We start from the raw sequence: 18,181 nt of genomic DNA, 5'->3' as shown, positions 1-18,181 counted from the left end.
TGTGTGTGTGCATGCAAGGGCCTGCAGGAAATGGTTTAGATAAGAGGAACTTCCTCAGAATACCTTTATATGTCTGAAGAAATAAACAGAAACACAATCAGAAAGAAAGAAATAATGGTGAGAAACAGACAGACAAACGCCCTCTATCACTGTGGAATTTTCTGATTCAATTGTTTCTGAGAATGTTGTCTTGTTTAGATTGGATACGAGTCCAGAAATGTGTGTTTGAGTGTGTATTTGTATGCACATGTGTAGGCAGCTGACCCTGACGTGAACAGGACCACTGTGTGAGACCACAGAGAGACCATTCTTCACCGTGACACAAATACACTCTCACAAACACACACTACACACACTCACAGCCATCATCCCCCCCCCCCTCACTCTTAATTCGTCACATTCACTTACACACACAAACACACATACAGAGGGTGCAAGAGAGTCACTTGCCATCGTTTTCTCATTCCGCTGAACACACACAACTCTAGCATAGTCTTGCTCTTTCTGTTTTCTCCCCAACACACACACACGCACACACACACACACACACACACACACACACACACACACACACACACACACACACACACACACAGTGACTGTGTCCCACCACATAATGACCCTTATTTCACCATGCTGTCTGTGACTCACTGGTTCGGTCAGGAGACTGGAATGTCAAGCTCCATCTCTGCAATATATTTTAGACATAAATATATTGGTATAGCTAAAAACATATGCTATAAAAAAAGACGGGGAAATGTGTATAAACTCTAAAAATAGACTTTAATTTATAAGAAGGTATTTCAGTTGTTACAGGGATACTGAAATATAATTACACCTCCACATATGTCCACCTTTGTTATCTGCAAGGCTCTTTCCTGCTAGCATGTTGGGCTGGGGAGAAGAGCTAATGTATTTGCAAAGGTAGGCACAAAAGGGTAAAGAAACAACAGTGTTTTGCTTATATAAACTATTGTTTTCTCACATTAAATATCATCTTTATGGTCCATCACAATTTTTGACAGCAACAAAGGAGCACAAATCAGTGGAGGTTGGTATAACATGACCGTGTGATTGGGTTATGTTTCGGGTAATGGTAATATCACCATTAGTTGTGCTGATAGTCTTAGGTTACACAGCACACTACAACACACCTAAAAGTGATGTAACTGCAAAATTCCACTCTCGAGACCAAAGCTAACGGTAGGCTTCCGGTGATGAGCATTGTGTCAATCAATGTTTCCAACAAATTCGTCATTCAAAAACATAGTTGTTAGTGACAGTTGTTGCGTAAGTAGCCAGCACATAAGGTTTCTCAAATATAACACATAGCCTTCAGTATGTTATGGGATACTTACTGGAGAATCTGCATTGAGTTAGGAACAGTATCTTTAATTAGTCAAACCCTGCTAGCTACCCCCACTTCCACCTGCATGAAGTCTGAAGAAGCCTGGCACACACTTAGCTCACATGCCAGCCTCCACACTGTTGAACCACCAGGACATTATAGAAAGATAGGACACAACAGAAGCTGTTTTATTTATCCACAAGAAATTGCACTTCAGCTACATTGCAAGACATTTCACTTTGTCGTCACATTCTCTGATTTCTCATATCAGTCAGTTTTACCGTGGTTACAATAAGCTACTCTGAGCTGGAGTATACACAGTAGACCAGGGATACTCAACTTGCTTTGCCCGGGGTTACATTTGCATAGTGGCCAGTGGCTTTCAGGGGCTTTGCCCGTACCTCTGTCTTTTGTTTATTATTTATAATCGATTTTGATGCTTTTTTGATGCACTCTGTCACCTTATTTACATAAAATTATAAACAAAAATTCCCATTGTTAATCAATATAATTTCATTATGAATTAGAAAATGGTATCCATAAGGCGGGACACATAAATTGAATCCAGCAATAATTCACATTATCACCTGTTCGATCACATGTCAAAACGTCTGCTGTGACAAAGCCCTATTACAATATTATCTTTACTGTGTGAACCTTGATGTTTCCAAATGTGATGTTAATAAAGTTTAGGGATATGATAAAATAAAATTCTGCCTCAGAACAAGATGAAAACTTACCTTTATTATATATTTACTTATGCAAAAAAAAAGATTGTGACGACAGAGGGGTTCTCGCGAGGACTGAACTTTTCCCCATAAAAACACACACACACACACACACTCGCGCGCACTAACAAGGAGATACACGTGGAAAGATTGTGCAACATTACTACATTTGTTTACTTATTTTCAGCTGCATATGGAGTCTATAACCAGTTTGTTAGTGAAGCTTAAGTTCTTCCTTGTCGTTTTTCTGGGGTTTACTGGAAGACAAGTTAATTGAGTCGCTTTAAAAAAAAGAAATCACTTCCCAGGAGCAAAACTAAGTATCGTCAAGTTAAACGAAGTTTATGCAAACAGAAACAGGATGATGCTAATTTCACAGTAAAACAATGACGTCTTAGATGTAAGATTTGATCCTGAGGCAGAGTAAAAAACAAACAAAAACCTATGTAATGTATGTAGAGTATGTGCATCTTGTTAAAAAAGGAAAGTGAACCTCCAAGATGCTAGCGCAACTTCCAAACATTTCGATTTTGATTTGTCTAGATGCATTTACAGACATTTAATCCTGTTCCGATAAAATGTATGACTTTCTCTTATATTCTAATAATTTCTGTTTCATCTCGTCTCTTCATTAAAGCAGAAATGCAACCGCAAATCAAGGCAATTATTTTGAAAGGTGTGCCCGGAAGTGGTGTGTTTGACGCTGACTAGCTAAACTTCAGAATGAACCCGACAAGAAGAAAACCCGTTAGTTTGTAGAGGAGAAAACTGACGGTCCATGTCTTGTCCACACATATCCCCCCGCTGACAAAGTTATTAACAGCAATGTCGAGAGAAAACACCACTCGAAGTTTGGACAGCATAGACCTCGCTACTTTAAGAGTAAGTTTAAAACTGTTGTCTTGCTTTTTAATGAAATGTTTGAGTAAACATTGGAGGATGTGGTGGGTGTTGCTTTGAAACTTAACGGCAGGATTGGGTTTCTAACGGGCGACTCTCGCTTTATGTACTTTTAAAGAAACGTTGTATCGTGTCCTAACTCTGCGTGTAATGTGTGCAGAGCATTAAACCCATGCCCTGTAACATTACGCTTTCTGTCTGCCCTGTGTGCTGTTTGCTGTAACTTCACAAGCCTCAGTGTTTACACACAGGACTTTCCTTTGGCTGCCTGCTTTGCTAAAAGGTTGACATGCAACAAGTGAAAGCTCACTAGGAAAAACTTGGTGTATTTATTGGTAGAAAAGCTAAAACAAAGTGCATTCTAGTTAGTGGCACATCATTATTTAAACCCAATTCACATAATTGTAATACTTTAGCAGCTGTATAATGTTATTATGTCAGTTTAATGGAAATCTTTGTCTTCTTTCTTTGGATATTAGTACAACAATTCTCCTATATTAGTATCCCTATATGAAATGACAGTTTTTGTCATGTAGAGTAATTTTATATATTTTAGGTGATAATATTTATATAGTCAGTGAAGCCAAGACCTTTAAAATGAAAATGGCAATGCTTTTTAAGCTGTATTTTCTTTCCTCACAATGTTATCCACGTTTGCAGTCCCACATCCTCAGTCTCCATCACAGAATGACTCTGCATTGTTCGTCTCTATTTGCCCGTAGTATATAACACTGTTTATGAGAGTTTTGTTTGACATGAACCTGTTGCATTAAACATTTGCTGAAATGTACCATTTTCTATAAACATGTTATATTCACGCATAGTGCTGTTTGCTCAGCTTTGTTCTCCCAATTTGACCGCAGTCTCTTTTTTTTCTAGGATCCAGCAGGTATCTTTGAGTTGGTGGAGGTGGTTGGCAATGGAACTTACGGTCAGGTGTACAAGGTGAGTACTCCCATGATGCTTCTGTGTCCATCTTTCCTATTGGAAAAGTGTGTTTGTTGCATGCATAGAAGAACATAAACACAGCTGCAGACTGTGCTAGTTATACAAACATTTATGTATTTTTTTGTTTACATGGCAGTTAATTGGATCATAAAAATAACCATTTGTAGTTGCAAGCTGCACACCATAAGCCTCCAGCAGCCTGTGGACACAACGTATATCAGTCAGTATCTCACACAGCACTTCTGGTAAAACGTACTATAGCTACTTCCAGTTAGTTAAGAGGAAAAATAAATTCTTTCACACACACACACACACACTAGCATGTGCAGCATCTTTTAAAGGCCCTGGGTGGGGCTCACTTCCTTATCGCAATATGTGTTTGTGTATGAGTGGTTTGTGGTGACAGGAGGTGTTTAGTCTTATTTAGGCTTGTGCAGATGGTTGTGCCCTCTGTGCAAATCATGTGTATGTGCTTCTGCAATACCACAAACTGCGGTACTATACCTATGTGGAACACTTTCAGTTTTGAACATAAAAGAGATAATCTTGGGCGAATGATGATTGTGCAACAGAAGGTTCAGAACCCTTTGTCAAAAGACTATTTTGAGATTTAAAAGAGCAATAAAGTTGTATAAGAAGGATTGTTATTTTTCCTGCAGCACTGGACAAGTAGGAGCAAATTCAGGTTGATTGCCAGTCATGTTTAGACATTGCTTTGTGGCTAATCAGTGTGGCACAAATATATGCATATCAGCAATAACTACTACATTAAGATGGCTGAAATGTGTGTTATATAGCTTGAAACGTAATGAATATAAATGAAGGTAGAGGTCAAAAGTTTAGGGTTTAAGAATGAATGGGGTCCATGGATGCTTTCTCACAAGTGTGTGTGAATGTGTGTGAGACAGAAGGTGGGTGTGTGCCTCGATTGCCACTTGATTTCCTGAAAGAGGAAACGTTGCAAGAGATGCACGCAGGACAGTGAGGCCTGTGTTGGCCTTTACACAGGGTGCTTTTACACGGAGGTAAAAAAAATAATCTAATGACTCACTTTTATTGATGCTGTATCAAGGCAAAACCTCCTAACATAGATGAATTAAGTCTTATTGAGGGGGACTCGCAGCTAGGGCGGTCCTCGACTAAAGAAGTTCTTCATCGACTAACACTCATACGATTGTGATGACTACTCGATTTGTTTATTTAATAGACAGATGTGTAACACTTTGTTTCTTCACAATTAATAATGCAAAAGCAAATGAGATGTGCTCATAAGTTTCTTGAAAATAATTGATAATGTGAAATGCTAACAGGCATGTGTGCGTGTTCAGCCATACAGTGAGTCCCATCATGGGAAACCAGGGCAGGAATAGGGCCTTTAGAACAATGACTTAATCTGCACACACACACTCAGCCCCTTTAAGAAAACACTTAGTTGTGGACTGACGTGAGTGCAGGAGATGCACTGTTTATTTTCCTCTGTTTATTTATATGTGTGCTGCATTTTCATTACATTACATTTGTTAGCATTTAGTAATGTAATATGAACAGGAAATTCAGCAACGGATGTTTAGATCTTAATGTGAGTGTAAACTTCTCTATTACTGTTCTGTACATGGATGAGTGCGAGTTACACAATAAGAGAGTAGAATGATCCTTTATGTATGGCAAAATCTGTGATTCAATACAAATATTTATGTGTTAACAAAATGTAAGGTAATGTTATTCCAGTGTGTTTAAGTGCCACTAAAAGAGTTTTTAGCATAGATTATCGGGATAACATCGTGAATCACAATTATTTTGGTCAGGAAAATGGTGACATGAAACTTTCATATCGTCTCATAACTACTTTGTCGTGCAATGTAATGTGTTTGTATTGTATTTGTTTGTGTTTTACTCTTGTGTAAATGCTGGCAGCAGAAAGCAGGACCCAAATGCCAAAACAGAGACATGGCGGGTTCTGTGAAAAGCAGTTTTTACTAAGGTCTAAAGTGGATTTATAGTCTTCCAGTTAGCAACAGGCAGGGTTAGGTGAGGTCAGAGAAGTCAGGCAAACAAATTAATGGGGCAGGCAGCAGGTCGAAACACTTATAAAGCATGTAACTACCAAATCAAAGGCAACAGGCTCAGGTAGGAAGGAATGACTGGAGCACCGTGGCATTTTAGCAACATTAACCGTCTGGCAAATTTGTAGGAAACAGTTGTCCTCTATGTATTCTGTGTTAAGGAATTAAAAACCAGCAGGCAGGTGATCTGCAGAAGAGCGAGACTAAGTAAAGACAGAGGGCAGGGGAGGCATGTCAGAAGTGGAAAATTCAAAAACACGCACTGGGACTCTGACAAAGAACAAGTTTAAGGACGAAGAGGCGGAGGACGGATACCGAGCAAGATGTTTATGTGCAGCTTGTTGTAGTCACGGCTGTAACCCACACTGATCCACTGTTCTGTTGTTCGGCTAAATGGTTTGCAGTTCAACTTCGGTTATGGTGCCAATTAGCTCTGCTCCAAATTGAAGCCTTTTACAGCTGACCTGTGTCCAGTATCAGGAGTTGATTGTAGTGATTGGTAAAGAAAAATACCATGACTCATGTTTTGATCCTCTAATTGCCAGTCAGTAGTCGGATATGATGTTAACCAAAGCCCGGTGTCAGTGGGAACTGACAGTGCAGGGAAGGCGAGCCCCATTAGCCTCATTTTGATTGAGTGGAACGGCCTCCTGGTCAGCAGACAGGATTTTCTGATGTGCTAAGACGGGCACAATGAGAAGTTATAGAGAATCAGATGAAGAGTAGAGAAGGTTTGGAGAAAACAATCAGGCCTTTTTAAACAAATGGCCCGAGGAACTGAGCAACAAACCCAGTGACTACGCTGGAACTCAAAGAATCTTCAATCCACTTGTTTTATTTTGTGTTTCCGTCACATCTTAAGAACTGAGCTACTTAGAGAAATCAGAGCAATAGCAGATCTTTGTACGAAAGAAGACAACACAGAGTCATCACTGTTGTATGAGTGATGTTTGGGAAAAGCGGAGTGCAGATTTGGAAAGTGCAGGGAGGTTTGAAAATGAAAGGCAAGACCCAAAGTGGAGAGGATATAATAAGGGCTGTGTTCCGGTAATTTGTGTGCTATAGTATGTTTCAGTAATGAAACTTGTGTTTGACCTGTCAGTGACATTCAGCGCTGCAAACTCCACCCGTATAGATTCTGACTGGCTGGAAGGCGGAGTGATTTTGAGGACAAGAACTAAAACTGGTTCCAGGTTCCTGCAGTATAAATGGCCAGTAAAGTTAGTCCCTTAAAAGGTTCCTGGAAATGTTCCTGCGGTCAAAAAAGGGAAGTGGTCCGGCCTCGACAAGACCAACACAATCACCCTTTTTCTCCCTAAACCTCTTCTCCACTTCTATAACCTCGATACCCCTCTAGTCTAATTCTTCTCCTCCTCTCTTCTCCTTTATTGTTTGTCTTTTTCTTTTCCCTTGAACCTTTTCCTAATTTCACTTTTTGTTAATGTCTTCCTTTGTGTTGTCCTAAACACATGCACTCAAGGACAGAACATGTTTGTCCTACTGATGCAGAACACTCTATTAGTATTAAAGGATGTATTATGTGCAGTAGTAATCACATGGCAGTTGTATGCCTGCAGTAGTTTTGTGGCCCCAAGACCAACATATTTCAGACAATCTGAGAGTCTTGTTTTATTTTAAGAAAAGAAAATGTGAGTCAACAACTTAACAGGAATGTATTTGGAAGTTTTTGTTTTGTCATTTATTACTGATACTCTGCTCATAATATAAAAATAAAGAAGCAAACGCACAATAATTTCAGCTGTTAAACATTTCAAATAAACATAGTCATTGACCATGAGGCTTACGCTTTGCATGCTCATCATTCACACACACACACACACACACACACACACACACACACACACACACACACACACACACAGGGCGTTTCCCTGTTTGCAGAAGGAACTTCCCTTCCCTTCACGCCGCTGCTGTAGAGTCATCTATGTGTCAGATGTCAGACTCCAAAGCTGTGCACTATGATGACTGCTGATGCAACACTGCTGCTCTCAGTAAAGCTGAAGTAGGGTCTAGCTTCAGGAACACATTGTTACTAACTGTCACTAGGACTAAATTAAACTGTTTTATTCTCAGCATTTTAGGTAATCCCTTCACAGCTTCATGTGAAGTGCCAAAACAAGGGGTCTTTTCTTTTTTTTTTGCATCTTTCCCACCTCCAGTGCTAGAAGCGGCTTCCTCCATGTGCCACAATTTGAAACAGTCAGATTGTAGACTGTGTGTAACTGAGCCACATGGTTAAATCATGTTTATAGCATGCACAAAAACAAACAAATCAAAATGTATATTTAACAATTGTTGGTATTTTAGGAGTTACTGCTTTCTGAGTGTATTTTAGTCAAACTGGTAAAAGGCCAAATTTGCTCTGAAGGTAGGGTGAGCAGATGAGTGGGTATTCGGGACAGGGGAGTTAGGGATGGGTGTTGCCTCCAGTACATTACATTATTAGTGTCAAAGAACATTAGTAATACTAATAGCAGTTGCTTTTCCTGCAGACTTTCCAAAACGCTTTGTTTGAATCTCTTCCCTGCTCCTCCCGTTACTTACAGTAAGGTTTCAGCTTTGAGCTATGGTTTCACTTCCCTCCGTAAATGTTTTAATTCGACAATATAATAATAATAATAATAATAATAATAATAATAATAATAATAATGCATGTAGGCTACGGGCATAACGGTGACCGTGGCAAAGCCAAAATAATATAATGTGGTCAGTATTTAATGTTGTATTAGGGTATTACTGATAAAAACATTTTGGGGACAAACGGTACAGGATTTTGGATTCGAGACTACTGCTTGTAATTCGGGAATCCAAATTTTTCGGGACGTCTGCTCATCCTATCTGGAGCCTTTGCTTCCACAGTGGACGCGTCTCAGTAAACTCTGGTGACACCATGTTGAAATATCATGGACCGTGCACAGCCATAAAACAGCTGGCTGCAATATGCTTCCCAGAGTCAATCACTTGCACTTCCTCAAATCTTTCTAGTTTCAATAGCGTCACTTCCCTTTTCTGTGACCCTCATGTCATCATTATTATCTTACTGGTGTTGAATGATCTGCTGACCAAGAGTAAAACATATCCAAATGTAGATTTAGACCAACTGCTATTTGCAAACAAACTAATCCCTCCTCCCTTTCGCGAATACAGCTACTGCAGGGGTTGTATTTGCATTTGCCCAGCCTTAGGTAAACTAGCCGTTTTCTTGTGATAAAAAATATTCTTCATATTAAGAAATGGAGAGCTCAGTTGTGTAAAATATACCCATCTTACACAATTGGACATTGTTACACTATTGCACATCAGTTGAAATTTGGATAATAATATCTTCTTTTAAAATGAAAGTCTTTGTTCCAAAGCTGAGCAATGTTGTGCAAATGTAGTGCGGGGGTTTGACCTGAGGGACTAAAGAAGAGAGACAGGAAATATCCTCCAACATAGTGTAATGTTGGAGAGCTGAGTTTGTGCACAGAGGTGGGAGAGAGAGAAAGGGGGGGGAAGGAAGGAAGGAGAGAGAGAGAGAGAGAGAGAGAGAGAGAGAGAGAGAGAGAGAGAGAGAGAGAGAGAGAGAGAGAGAGAGAGAGAGAGAGAGAGAGAGAGAGAGAGAGAGAGAGAGAGAGAGAGAGAGAGAGAGAGAGAGAGAGAGAGAGAGACGCTGAGAGGGGGAGGAAGTAAGACCGGTGAAATTTAAAGCGTGTGTGTGTAAAACTATAATTAAAAGTACTCCAGTATTGGAGTATTGCACTTACATAAAGTTGGGGGCACTGAACAACTTAGATGACAAAAAGAATGGCCAAAGTCAATGCAGCAGAGGCCGAGGTATTCAGACTCTTTGGGAACATCCCAAATGTTTCAAATTCTCCTGCGTCTTCGGGCGTGGCGCCTTTCCCTGTAGGTGGCTTATCCTAAGTGTCAGACCCCCGTCTAAATCGGTATGCTAACCATGGATTTTAAGCTATTAGGCTGCAGCAAGTGGGCTACTTCTTTTATTCATTTCATTTTTATATTGTATTTTTGATTGTTTTATGTATTTTTATATTATATTTATTTCTTTTTTATTTTATTTATCAAATATTGGGAGGACTCAAATAGGCCGGCAGAGTTCTGTGTTTAATTTATTTGAAAGTAGGCCTAAACATGCCACTGTACTTTTCCTCCTCTTCAAGAGTTTGATGTTTTCTTTTGTTAAAACAGATTGAAATAGCGATACGATCTCAACAGATTCCTATATTGTCATTCAGTAATTTCAAAAATGCAACAAATATAGTAAAATAACTATAAATAAAACCTATACGCTCTGTTGTCAAATATGTTTTGCGGCTCCAGACAAATCATATTTGGTGGACGAGGGGGCAAAATGGCTCTTTTGATAGGTCTATAGTCTTGCTATCCAAAAATGATGATTGAATAATAAAACCTATAAGATCTTCTTAAAAAAATAATTGTAGTCTATATTTAGTTTTCATATCAACCCACCTCCAATAATTAATTAAAATCGCTTAGTGATAAATAAAAAAGACGGTTCCTCCCTGAGCCATACTGGTGAATACATCTTTGTTAGCGGACAGTACACACGTGTACACACACAAACATAGAGGGGAGGGGGTCACTTCATTTCTGCAGTTTTTTTCATACGACAGTAGGACAGAATGACTTATCATTGAGCTTCTAGCAGCATTATACTCAACATAATGTCAAACCAGTCGACTCTTTTGACCCCGTAGTGCCAGCCAGGGAAGGTTCCGTGTGAATGGAATGGGGGAAAATGGGTTGTTTCTTTATAGAGACACACACACACACACACACACACACACACACACAGACGTGCAGCCTTTAAATAGCATAATTTCACATGCAGTTTGGAGAGGAGAGCTGATCAGTGATGCAGTCCATTCAAGCACAAAGTGCACATATGTAAATACAGAAACAAACGGTTGTGTGTAGGGGACAGATAGAGAGACACAGAAGATGGGGATGGGAGTGAGACAGACAGGATGGATATAACACAGAGAGAGGGGTGAGACAGAAAGTGTGAGACTAGCAGAGAGATGCAGTAAAAGTGTTTCTCTCATTTATCCCCTTGCTGTCTGCATTACAAATGTCTCTCGTATCTAATTAGCATATGTATGGCGATATTAACCTTTTCACAAACAATATTTGTAGTGCTCACTTATTCTTCCACTGTGTGTGTGGGTGTCAGAGAACAAGCGACCAACAGGAATAGAGGAGGCATTTCTATCAGGATTTATTTGTGTATGTGTTTGATTCCTAGCATTGTACAGTATTATTGTGTGTGTGTGTGTGTGTGTGTGTGTGTGTGTGTGTGTGTGTGTGTGTGTGTGTGTGTGTGTGTGTGTGTGTGTGTGTGTGTGTGTGTGTGTGTGTGTGTGTGTGTGTGTGTGTGTGTGTGTGTGTGTGTGTGTGTGTATGAGCCCGTGTGTGTGATTCATTGGACATCAATGTCAGAAAGTGAACAAGCTCCAATAAATCGTGTGTGTGTGTGTGTGTGTGGTGGCAGGCAGGACAGCCAGCAGACGGCATGGAGTCTGAAGGGACAGGAAGGCCATTTCCTTATTTATCACAGTCAGGCCGGTGGCGGCTTGTGTGCCACAATTCTTCCTAATTATGGAGACAACGTCCTCCACTTGGGGACAGAATCAAGGCCAGAATGAGTCAGTGAGCCTGACACGGTACATCTCACATCCAATATAAAAGTGAAATATATATGGGAAGAATGTCACTTTGGTTGTTATCTGACGACGAGTCTGTTTCACGAATGTCATAACATTCCACTGCTTTTCTGCCCTTTTTATATTTACGAACTAAGTCACTACAGTATTATGATTAGATAGCAAACTTTGTAAGTTTGCCAACTAAGCAAAGGGTCCGGAGGATGCAATGTAACGCATAGACTGGGGGGCGTGCGATACAGACTCGGGATGTGTAAAATACAACTAATTTGTTTATTGATGGATCATGGGCTTTTGTTGAAAAAATGGGAAATGTTTTTACACCTTTTCTCCTAATAAACAGAAAAATACATTCAAGTTTCTGTCTTTCACCGTACCAAGGCTCGCTTTAATGGCCTTGTTAACTCATCGTAAATCACACTTCATTTAAAACTCGACAGAAACAATAAAAACTCACCAAAACCGTCTCGGTTAGTGTTTCCACTAGTTTTCCAACAATCACCTCCACTCTGGTTTGGTCGAAACCCTTTAATTCACCGGCTCTACACAGTATTTTTACATTACAGTTCATTTAGCTGACGCTTTTGTCCAAAGCGATGTACAAAAAGTATGCCTACAGTGTGAAGGGCCGTGCTGATGACATCACGCTCATCCCAGTGTCATCCTGTATAATCATAGAGGGAACAGACTTACTGTGAATGTAGACCACATCACATAGTTCTATACAATACTTCAATATAATCATATTAACACATACACCGCATCCATTTAGCTGCGTTATGACTGATGAGCTTCAACTGCTGACTCCAGACTAATTCTCGGAAACTTCCAAAGACTTCTCTGATGCGGCCATACTTGATTTAGTCACAGGTTTCAACACACTGCTGTCCTCCATGGCCTTACTATATAATGCTGAAATTGGTCCTGTAGATAATATTTATCTTTTATTTAGTTGCAGAGAAAATAAAACACAAATAGGCAAATATCAAGAATGTAGTTTGTTTCTTAAGCTCTCCATCCATCTTTGTCTCTCCGTCTTTCTGTACTTTAATATTAAGTAACATTATTGTGTATTGTGGAAACTGTCATGACCTCCAGTCTATTTCATACACTCACGCCACACACACTCGCTCAGAGCCCTGTCAGACATCACAGCTTAAAGGCTTATAGAATAGCCACTTCTAGTATCTTGTCAGCTTTCTGACTCATGACAAGGTTTTCAATTTTCCCCTTTTCACCTGACTGCACAGCTCTGTGCTCCCTCCCTCTCATCTCGCCTCCTGTCTTCTGCTTTCTGACTGCCTCTCATGAGAAAATGAAACTATGTAGACATAGCTGTGACCAGAGCTGAACATGATATCACAGTGTGTGTGTGTGTGTGTGTGTGTGTGTGTGTGTGTGTGTGTGTGTGTGTGTGTGTGTGTGTGTGTGCGCGCGTGTGTGCGTTGCAGCTGTTGGGCTGATTATAGTTGTGATTTTAACACCAACAATAATTCGACCAATTTCGATGAAATATGTTAGAGTCTGAGGCACCAATGTTTTGTTTTTGTATTATAATATTTTACATTTTGATCTGCCCCGCTGTTCAAGATGACTTCAAACACTTGTTCACACAGTGGCAGCTGTGATTTAATACATATGAATCTATGAAGAATATTGCCATGAGCCTCTCGGTGTGTGATGAATCACTTTGTTTTTATCACTACATTAGTCCTGCTTTTGTCAATACCTGTGCACGGAGAAATCCTAGTTTGGTGATTATTAGATTTTTATATCTGGAGTCAGGAAAGTTTTTATGTAATCTAGTTCATCCAGGCTTCTGCACAAAGCCACAGGTCAGCTCCCTCTGCAGAGTTTAGTCCACTTTTTTTATGCAAACTGCAGCATAAACTCATTACACAAAATGCTTTTGATTGATTCATTTGTTTTCTTGTGAAATTTGCAGGTAGTGCTACAACTAACAATTATTTTCATTATTGATTAATCTGCCGATTATTTTCTCGATTTCAATCATTTTAAAATGTCAGGAAATATTGAAACTTTTCCATCCCAGTTGGTTTTTCAGTCCAAAACATAAAAATGTGGGTTTAATATGATATAAAGTAGAGAAAAACAAGGAAATATCCACATTTGAGTGATGATGATACGGCCGGCATAAAAACAAATATAAAGTGTATAAAAAACTCACCATTACACTGAATTAGTGGCAGCCCTGAGCTTGTGTCTCTGCAACGAGCCGGTCCAATATAGGGGTATCAATTCTTCACCAATAGTAAAAGGTTTCTTTTCTTAGCAACACGGTTAGTCACTAAGTATGACGCTCTCAGTACACTCGCATGTGTTGATGTAGAGGCCATCAGTAATTGTTTATGTCCTTCTTGTTCATGTTTTTTTCTTTAAAACAACTCCAAGGGCTTGTCTCTTAACACCGGGTGCTGGCGTTATGAAGGCTTCGTTGCCTCGTCGAGCCGGTGGTTGGGGACCACTGGCTTAGACGTTACAGCTCTACTTGTCGGTGTTGCTTACCGACACGTCTCTAATCCCAGGCTTCAGTACTGAACTATGATCTTCATCAAACTTCATGCTTTTTTTTCTACATTTAAAGACTTAAACATCTGCTTAGTCTGTTATGAGTTTAACTTTTTCTGTTATGTATTTCTCCAGGGTCGTCATGTCAAGACAGGCCAACTGGCAGCTATCAAAGTCATGGAAGTCACGGAGGTAAAAGTGCATCGCATTAAATTACATACTCACTTTGTTCTCTCAATCTTTACCCACTGTTTATTCCTTCCTCGTCTCTTCCTCATCTCTGGTGAAAACAATGTGAATATTAAATGTACAACTTCATGTGTAAGACATTTTAACATTGCTAGAACCATCAGATAATCCTGCTACCAATGTAGTGTGTGTGTGTGTGTGTGTGTGTGTGTGTGTGTGTGTGTGTGTGTGTGTGTGTGTGTGTGTGTGTGTGTGTGTGTGTGTGTGTGTGTGTGTGTGTGTGTGTGTGTGTGTGTGTGTGTGTGTGTGTGTGCCACCACAAGTGAGAAAATGAACGCAAGCTAACATGTATTCCCATGGCCTTTAACGTTCATACAGTGTATCCGTGGGTCCTCAAAATGTCTGAAGAAGACAAAAAAAAAAAAGAGGCATTCCACAGATTGTAAACATAAAGGGCAACCTATTAGCCATGAGGAGAAAAACTCAGCCTGTGAAAAAATATTGTATAATTCCATCTGTGGCTTTGTAGGAGAATTCCAAAGTTTGAACAAGTACATGTTGGACGTGTTTGGTCAATGTGCTAAATTGTGGCCAAATGAGAACAGGGATAGCGTTTATAATGTGATATCAAACTATCATCTCTAATGGTCCCAGTAATGTAATGTACTGAAGTAGCATATCATATGACATGGTTAAGCTACGTTTGAGGCTAATAATTGAGGACTGATTGTAATTTAATAAATTCAACAAGCTATTTTCAAGAATTAGTTGTTTTGGATAACTCATATTCCAGTAACATGCCAACGCTTGCTGGACAGGCAATGACATAGACACATGTATTCTACTTTGAAACACATATACAGGAAACTTTAAATATATACAGGAAAAAAACGGGCCCCAAAATTTACGATATTTTAGAGCGCCCCGTAAACCCAGGCTTTTCTGGGTGGAGCTTTGCGGGTTGAGTAACACCAACACCGTATTTATTGATGAAGACACAATCGAGAGCGATTAGATTGATCACGGAGGCACAGATGGATCATTTTGAAAGAGGCCGGCTAATGGGGAAACACAAACTGGACCGACCGATGGTGTAACTTCATCACTGACTCAGTGACTCGGTCAGTGACAGACTTTGGCGTCCAGCCAAGTAAACCCTGATGATGTTATCTAGGATTGTGCTCAAGGCTTTGAAACGTATTAAAGCCTGCATCATCAACTGGAGTCGTGGGGTTTGAAAGAAACAGGCATTTGGGAGGCAGTGGGTCTCATGAAAGACCCTGTTAAGTTGAATGATGTATGTAGGATCCAGTGTTCTTGTAGTCCGACTCATTGGAGGGACTAAAAGTCTCTGCTGCATCGTTTTGACCGTTCTGTTTTTTTAATCTGGCCCTTATGAGTGCCCAAACTGTATGGAGGTGCAGCACCAAATCGCTGGAGTACTTCTTTAAAATGCATTTTTTATTTCTGGTGTAGAGCTGCCCTTTGTCTAAATCAATGATCCTGAATCCTCCCTTTGCAGAACAATATGAGCACCCAAAAGAATCTGCACATTGTTCCTTATCCATCTGTGATGCAGAACACAGAAAGATCACCTGCTGATGTCCTTTAGTTTCCAGTTTCATTTCCAGTACTTGTAAAATCTTTCACGAGACATAAATTAAGATTTTCTTTGCTTTGATGGCTTAATATTGCAATCTTTTCAAGCCAGGCACACAGCAGAAATAGAGGGAGACGAATCAATCGAGGCAAAACATATCGGATGAAAAGAGAGCCGGAGAGAGAAAAAGAAAGCAGCAGTGTTACAAAACTGTCCCGATCCACACGGTGCAATTTCACTTAGTTTTAATGCACCAAACAGAGTTGTTTGAAACCTTCCTCTCTAGTTCTCTCTGTTTTATTGTAGCTTTACTTCTTTCAAGTGACATTATCCCTGAAGACGGAACATAAGATCTTATGTGATGGAGGCATTTCCTTTAAGCTATTTGCCTTAGAAACAAATGAAACAATATCACAGGCATTTGCAGGTGTTTGCACTTGTGACAACATTTTAAAACTCATTATTGGACTAAATTAGTAGTTTTAGCAGTTTGTCTCCTTTTTCTTTTCCCAATTCAATTGTCTCTCTGCTCATGCAGGTAATTGAAGCGATGGAACTTTTACAATGCATTTAACAACCTCTCTTAACTCCCTCCCCCCAAAGCGTAGACACACAACGCATATCAAACAAAAACCTACTTTAATATACCGCCTGCCTGACAAAATGAAATGACATGAAATAGTCTCTTCTTTCTTACAGTTACAGTCCCACCAATATTTCTATTTGACCCAGAAGTAGTTTTCTTTATTAGATTCTGGGGGAATTTCCTTGATATTAAAGTTCTGCTGCTTTTAAAAGCAACAATCTTGGATAGTGATATAAAATATTAATAAAACTCCTTGTACTGTAAATCAATTTGAGGATGAAAAGAAATCTCTCTGATGCTGTATTTTGAATTCCAGCGATGGGGTCAGCCTCATAATATATATGGATTACTGATTACAGCTTCAACTCTTAGTTTGGGTCTAAAGAGGAAGTGGATTTGACTCTGCGTGCGAGGTCTGCGTTGTGGTCTTACAGCTGTACATGGGGACACACAGGAGAGGTGTGGAGGGTGTATTGAATGTTGCTGGTGGTTTACAGATATAGAGCACCAGAGCCAGCAAGTGGGGTTAAATGAAGGCTAATGAAAGCATGTTGCAGTAGGTTGTGTGAGGCACGCTGGCCATAATGTAGAGAGGAATATGCTGATGGCTACGCCAAATTCTTGTCATTCTGTGTAAATGCAGAGATGGAAACAAATCATTTCTTGATCAACAGAAAATAAAAATAAAAATTCAACTCTTTATTTAGTTTCAATAGTTTTTAGGCACTCTATCGGCATGTTTCTAGGGAAGAAAATGTTGGTCTGAGCGTCAGTGGGTCAATCCTCTACTTGAGTCAGGACTGACGTTTCTCCCAACTGTAAGATGGATTTCTGTGAAATTCTGTACAGCTATTCATGGTTCTTCTAGCCACCTGCAGGTTCAAGTTTTGACTAAATACCTGCAAAACTAATGATATTCCAGCAACCTCAGCTGTACTGAGTGTTTAGTGCTCATTAGTATAAATGAGCATGTGAACATGGTAAACATTTCACCTGCTAAACATGAACATGTTAGCATTGTCATGTTGCGGATGTTAGCTTACCGATGTTCAGCCTCACAGAGGAGTTAGCAGTGACTGTCGACTGTTATTGCCCCGCTTCTCGATTGGTTGGATTTCTTTGCTTTTATTTGTTTAATTTGATAGGAAACAGATTATCTTTGGGGTTTGGACTGTTGTCGGACAGAGCTCGCCATTTGAAGACACGTTGGGCTGTTGGAAGTTGTGATGGTCAATTTTCGGCATTTCCTTCATTGACCAACAATTGAGTAACTGAACAAAACATGTTAACAATTTTTTTTTATGTAGTTTCTGTGCAGTTTCTATTGTGTCAGGAAACAGGTATTACAAACTGTGCAGACTTTATGCTTCTTCCCACTTTATACTTTGCCACAAATCTACTTATTGCAGAACTGGACGCACTGGTTTCTTTCCTGTTGATGAGATTCTGGGTTGTCGGTGTTGCAGACAAACTCTTTAGCAGGAAATGCTTGGCTATTATCTCCCTTCTCACACACACACACACACACACACACACACACACACACACACACACACACACACACACACACACACACACACAC

At 39.8% G+C, this 18,181-nt stretch overlaps 1 protein-coding gene across 4 annotated transcripts in view; it reads left to right on the top strand.

Annotated features, from left to right (window-relative positions):
- Positions 1-2,220: 2,220 nt before the first annotated feature.
- Positions 2,221-18,181, top strand: part of LOC115014193 (mitogen-activated protein kinase kinase kinase kinase 4-like) — a 35,808-nt gene continuing 19,847 nt past the window's right edge. For 2 of the 4 annotated variants that reach the window (XM_029440872.1, XM_029440868.1), the window contains exons 1-3: positions 2,221-2,958; positions 3,856-3,921; positions 14,360-14,416. In XM_029440872.1, the coding sequence (XP_029296732.1) occupies positions 2,902-2,958; positions 3,856-3,921; positions 14,360-14,416 (180 nt within the window). In that variant the 5' untranslated portion in view covers positions 2,221-2,901. The remainder of the gene's footprint in view (positions 2,959-3,855; positions 3,922-14,359; positions 14,417-18,181) is intronic. The other 2 variants (XM_029440869.1, XM_029440871.1) reach the window with 2 other exon arrangements.

This window comes from Cottoperca gobio, chromosome 10 (assembly GCF_900634415.1).
Source record: "Cottoperca gobio chromosome 10, fCotGob3.1, whole genome shotgun sequence".
In the NCBI taxonomy this organism is placed as follows: Eukaryota; Metazoa; Chordata; class Actinopteri; order Perciformes; family Bovichtidae; genus Cottoperca; species Cottoperca gobio.
The sequence above is the reverse complement of the archived record's forward strand: the minus strand, read 5'-3'. Positions and strand labels throughout refer to the sequence as shown.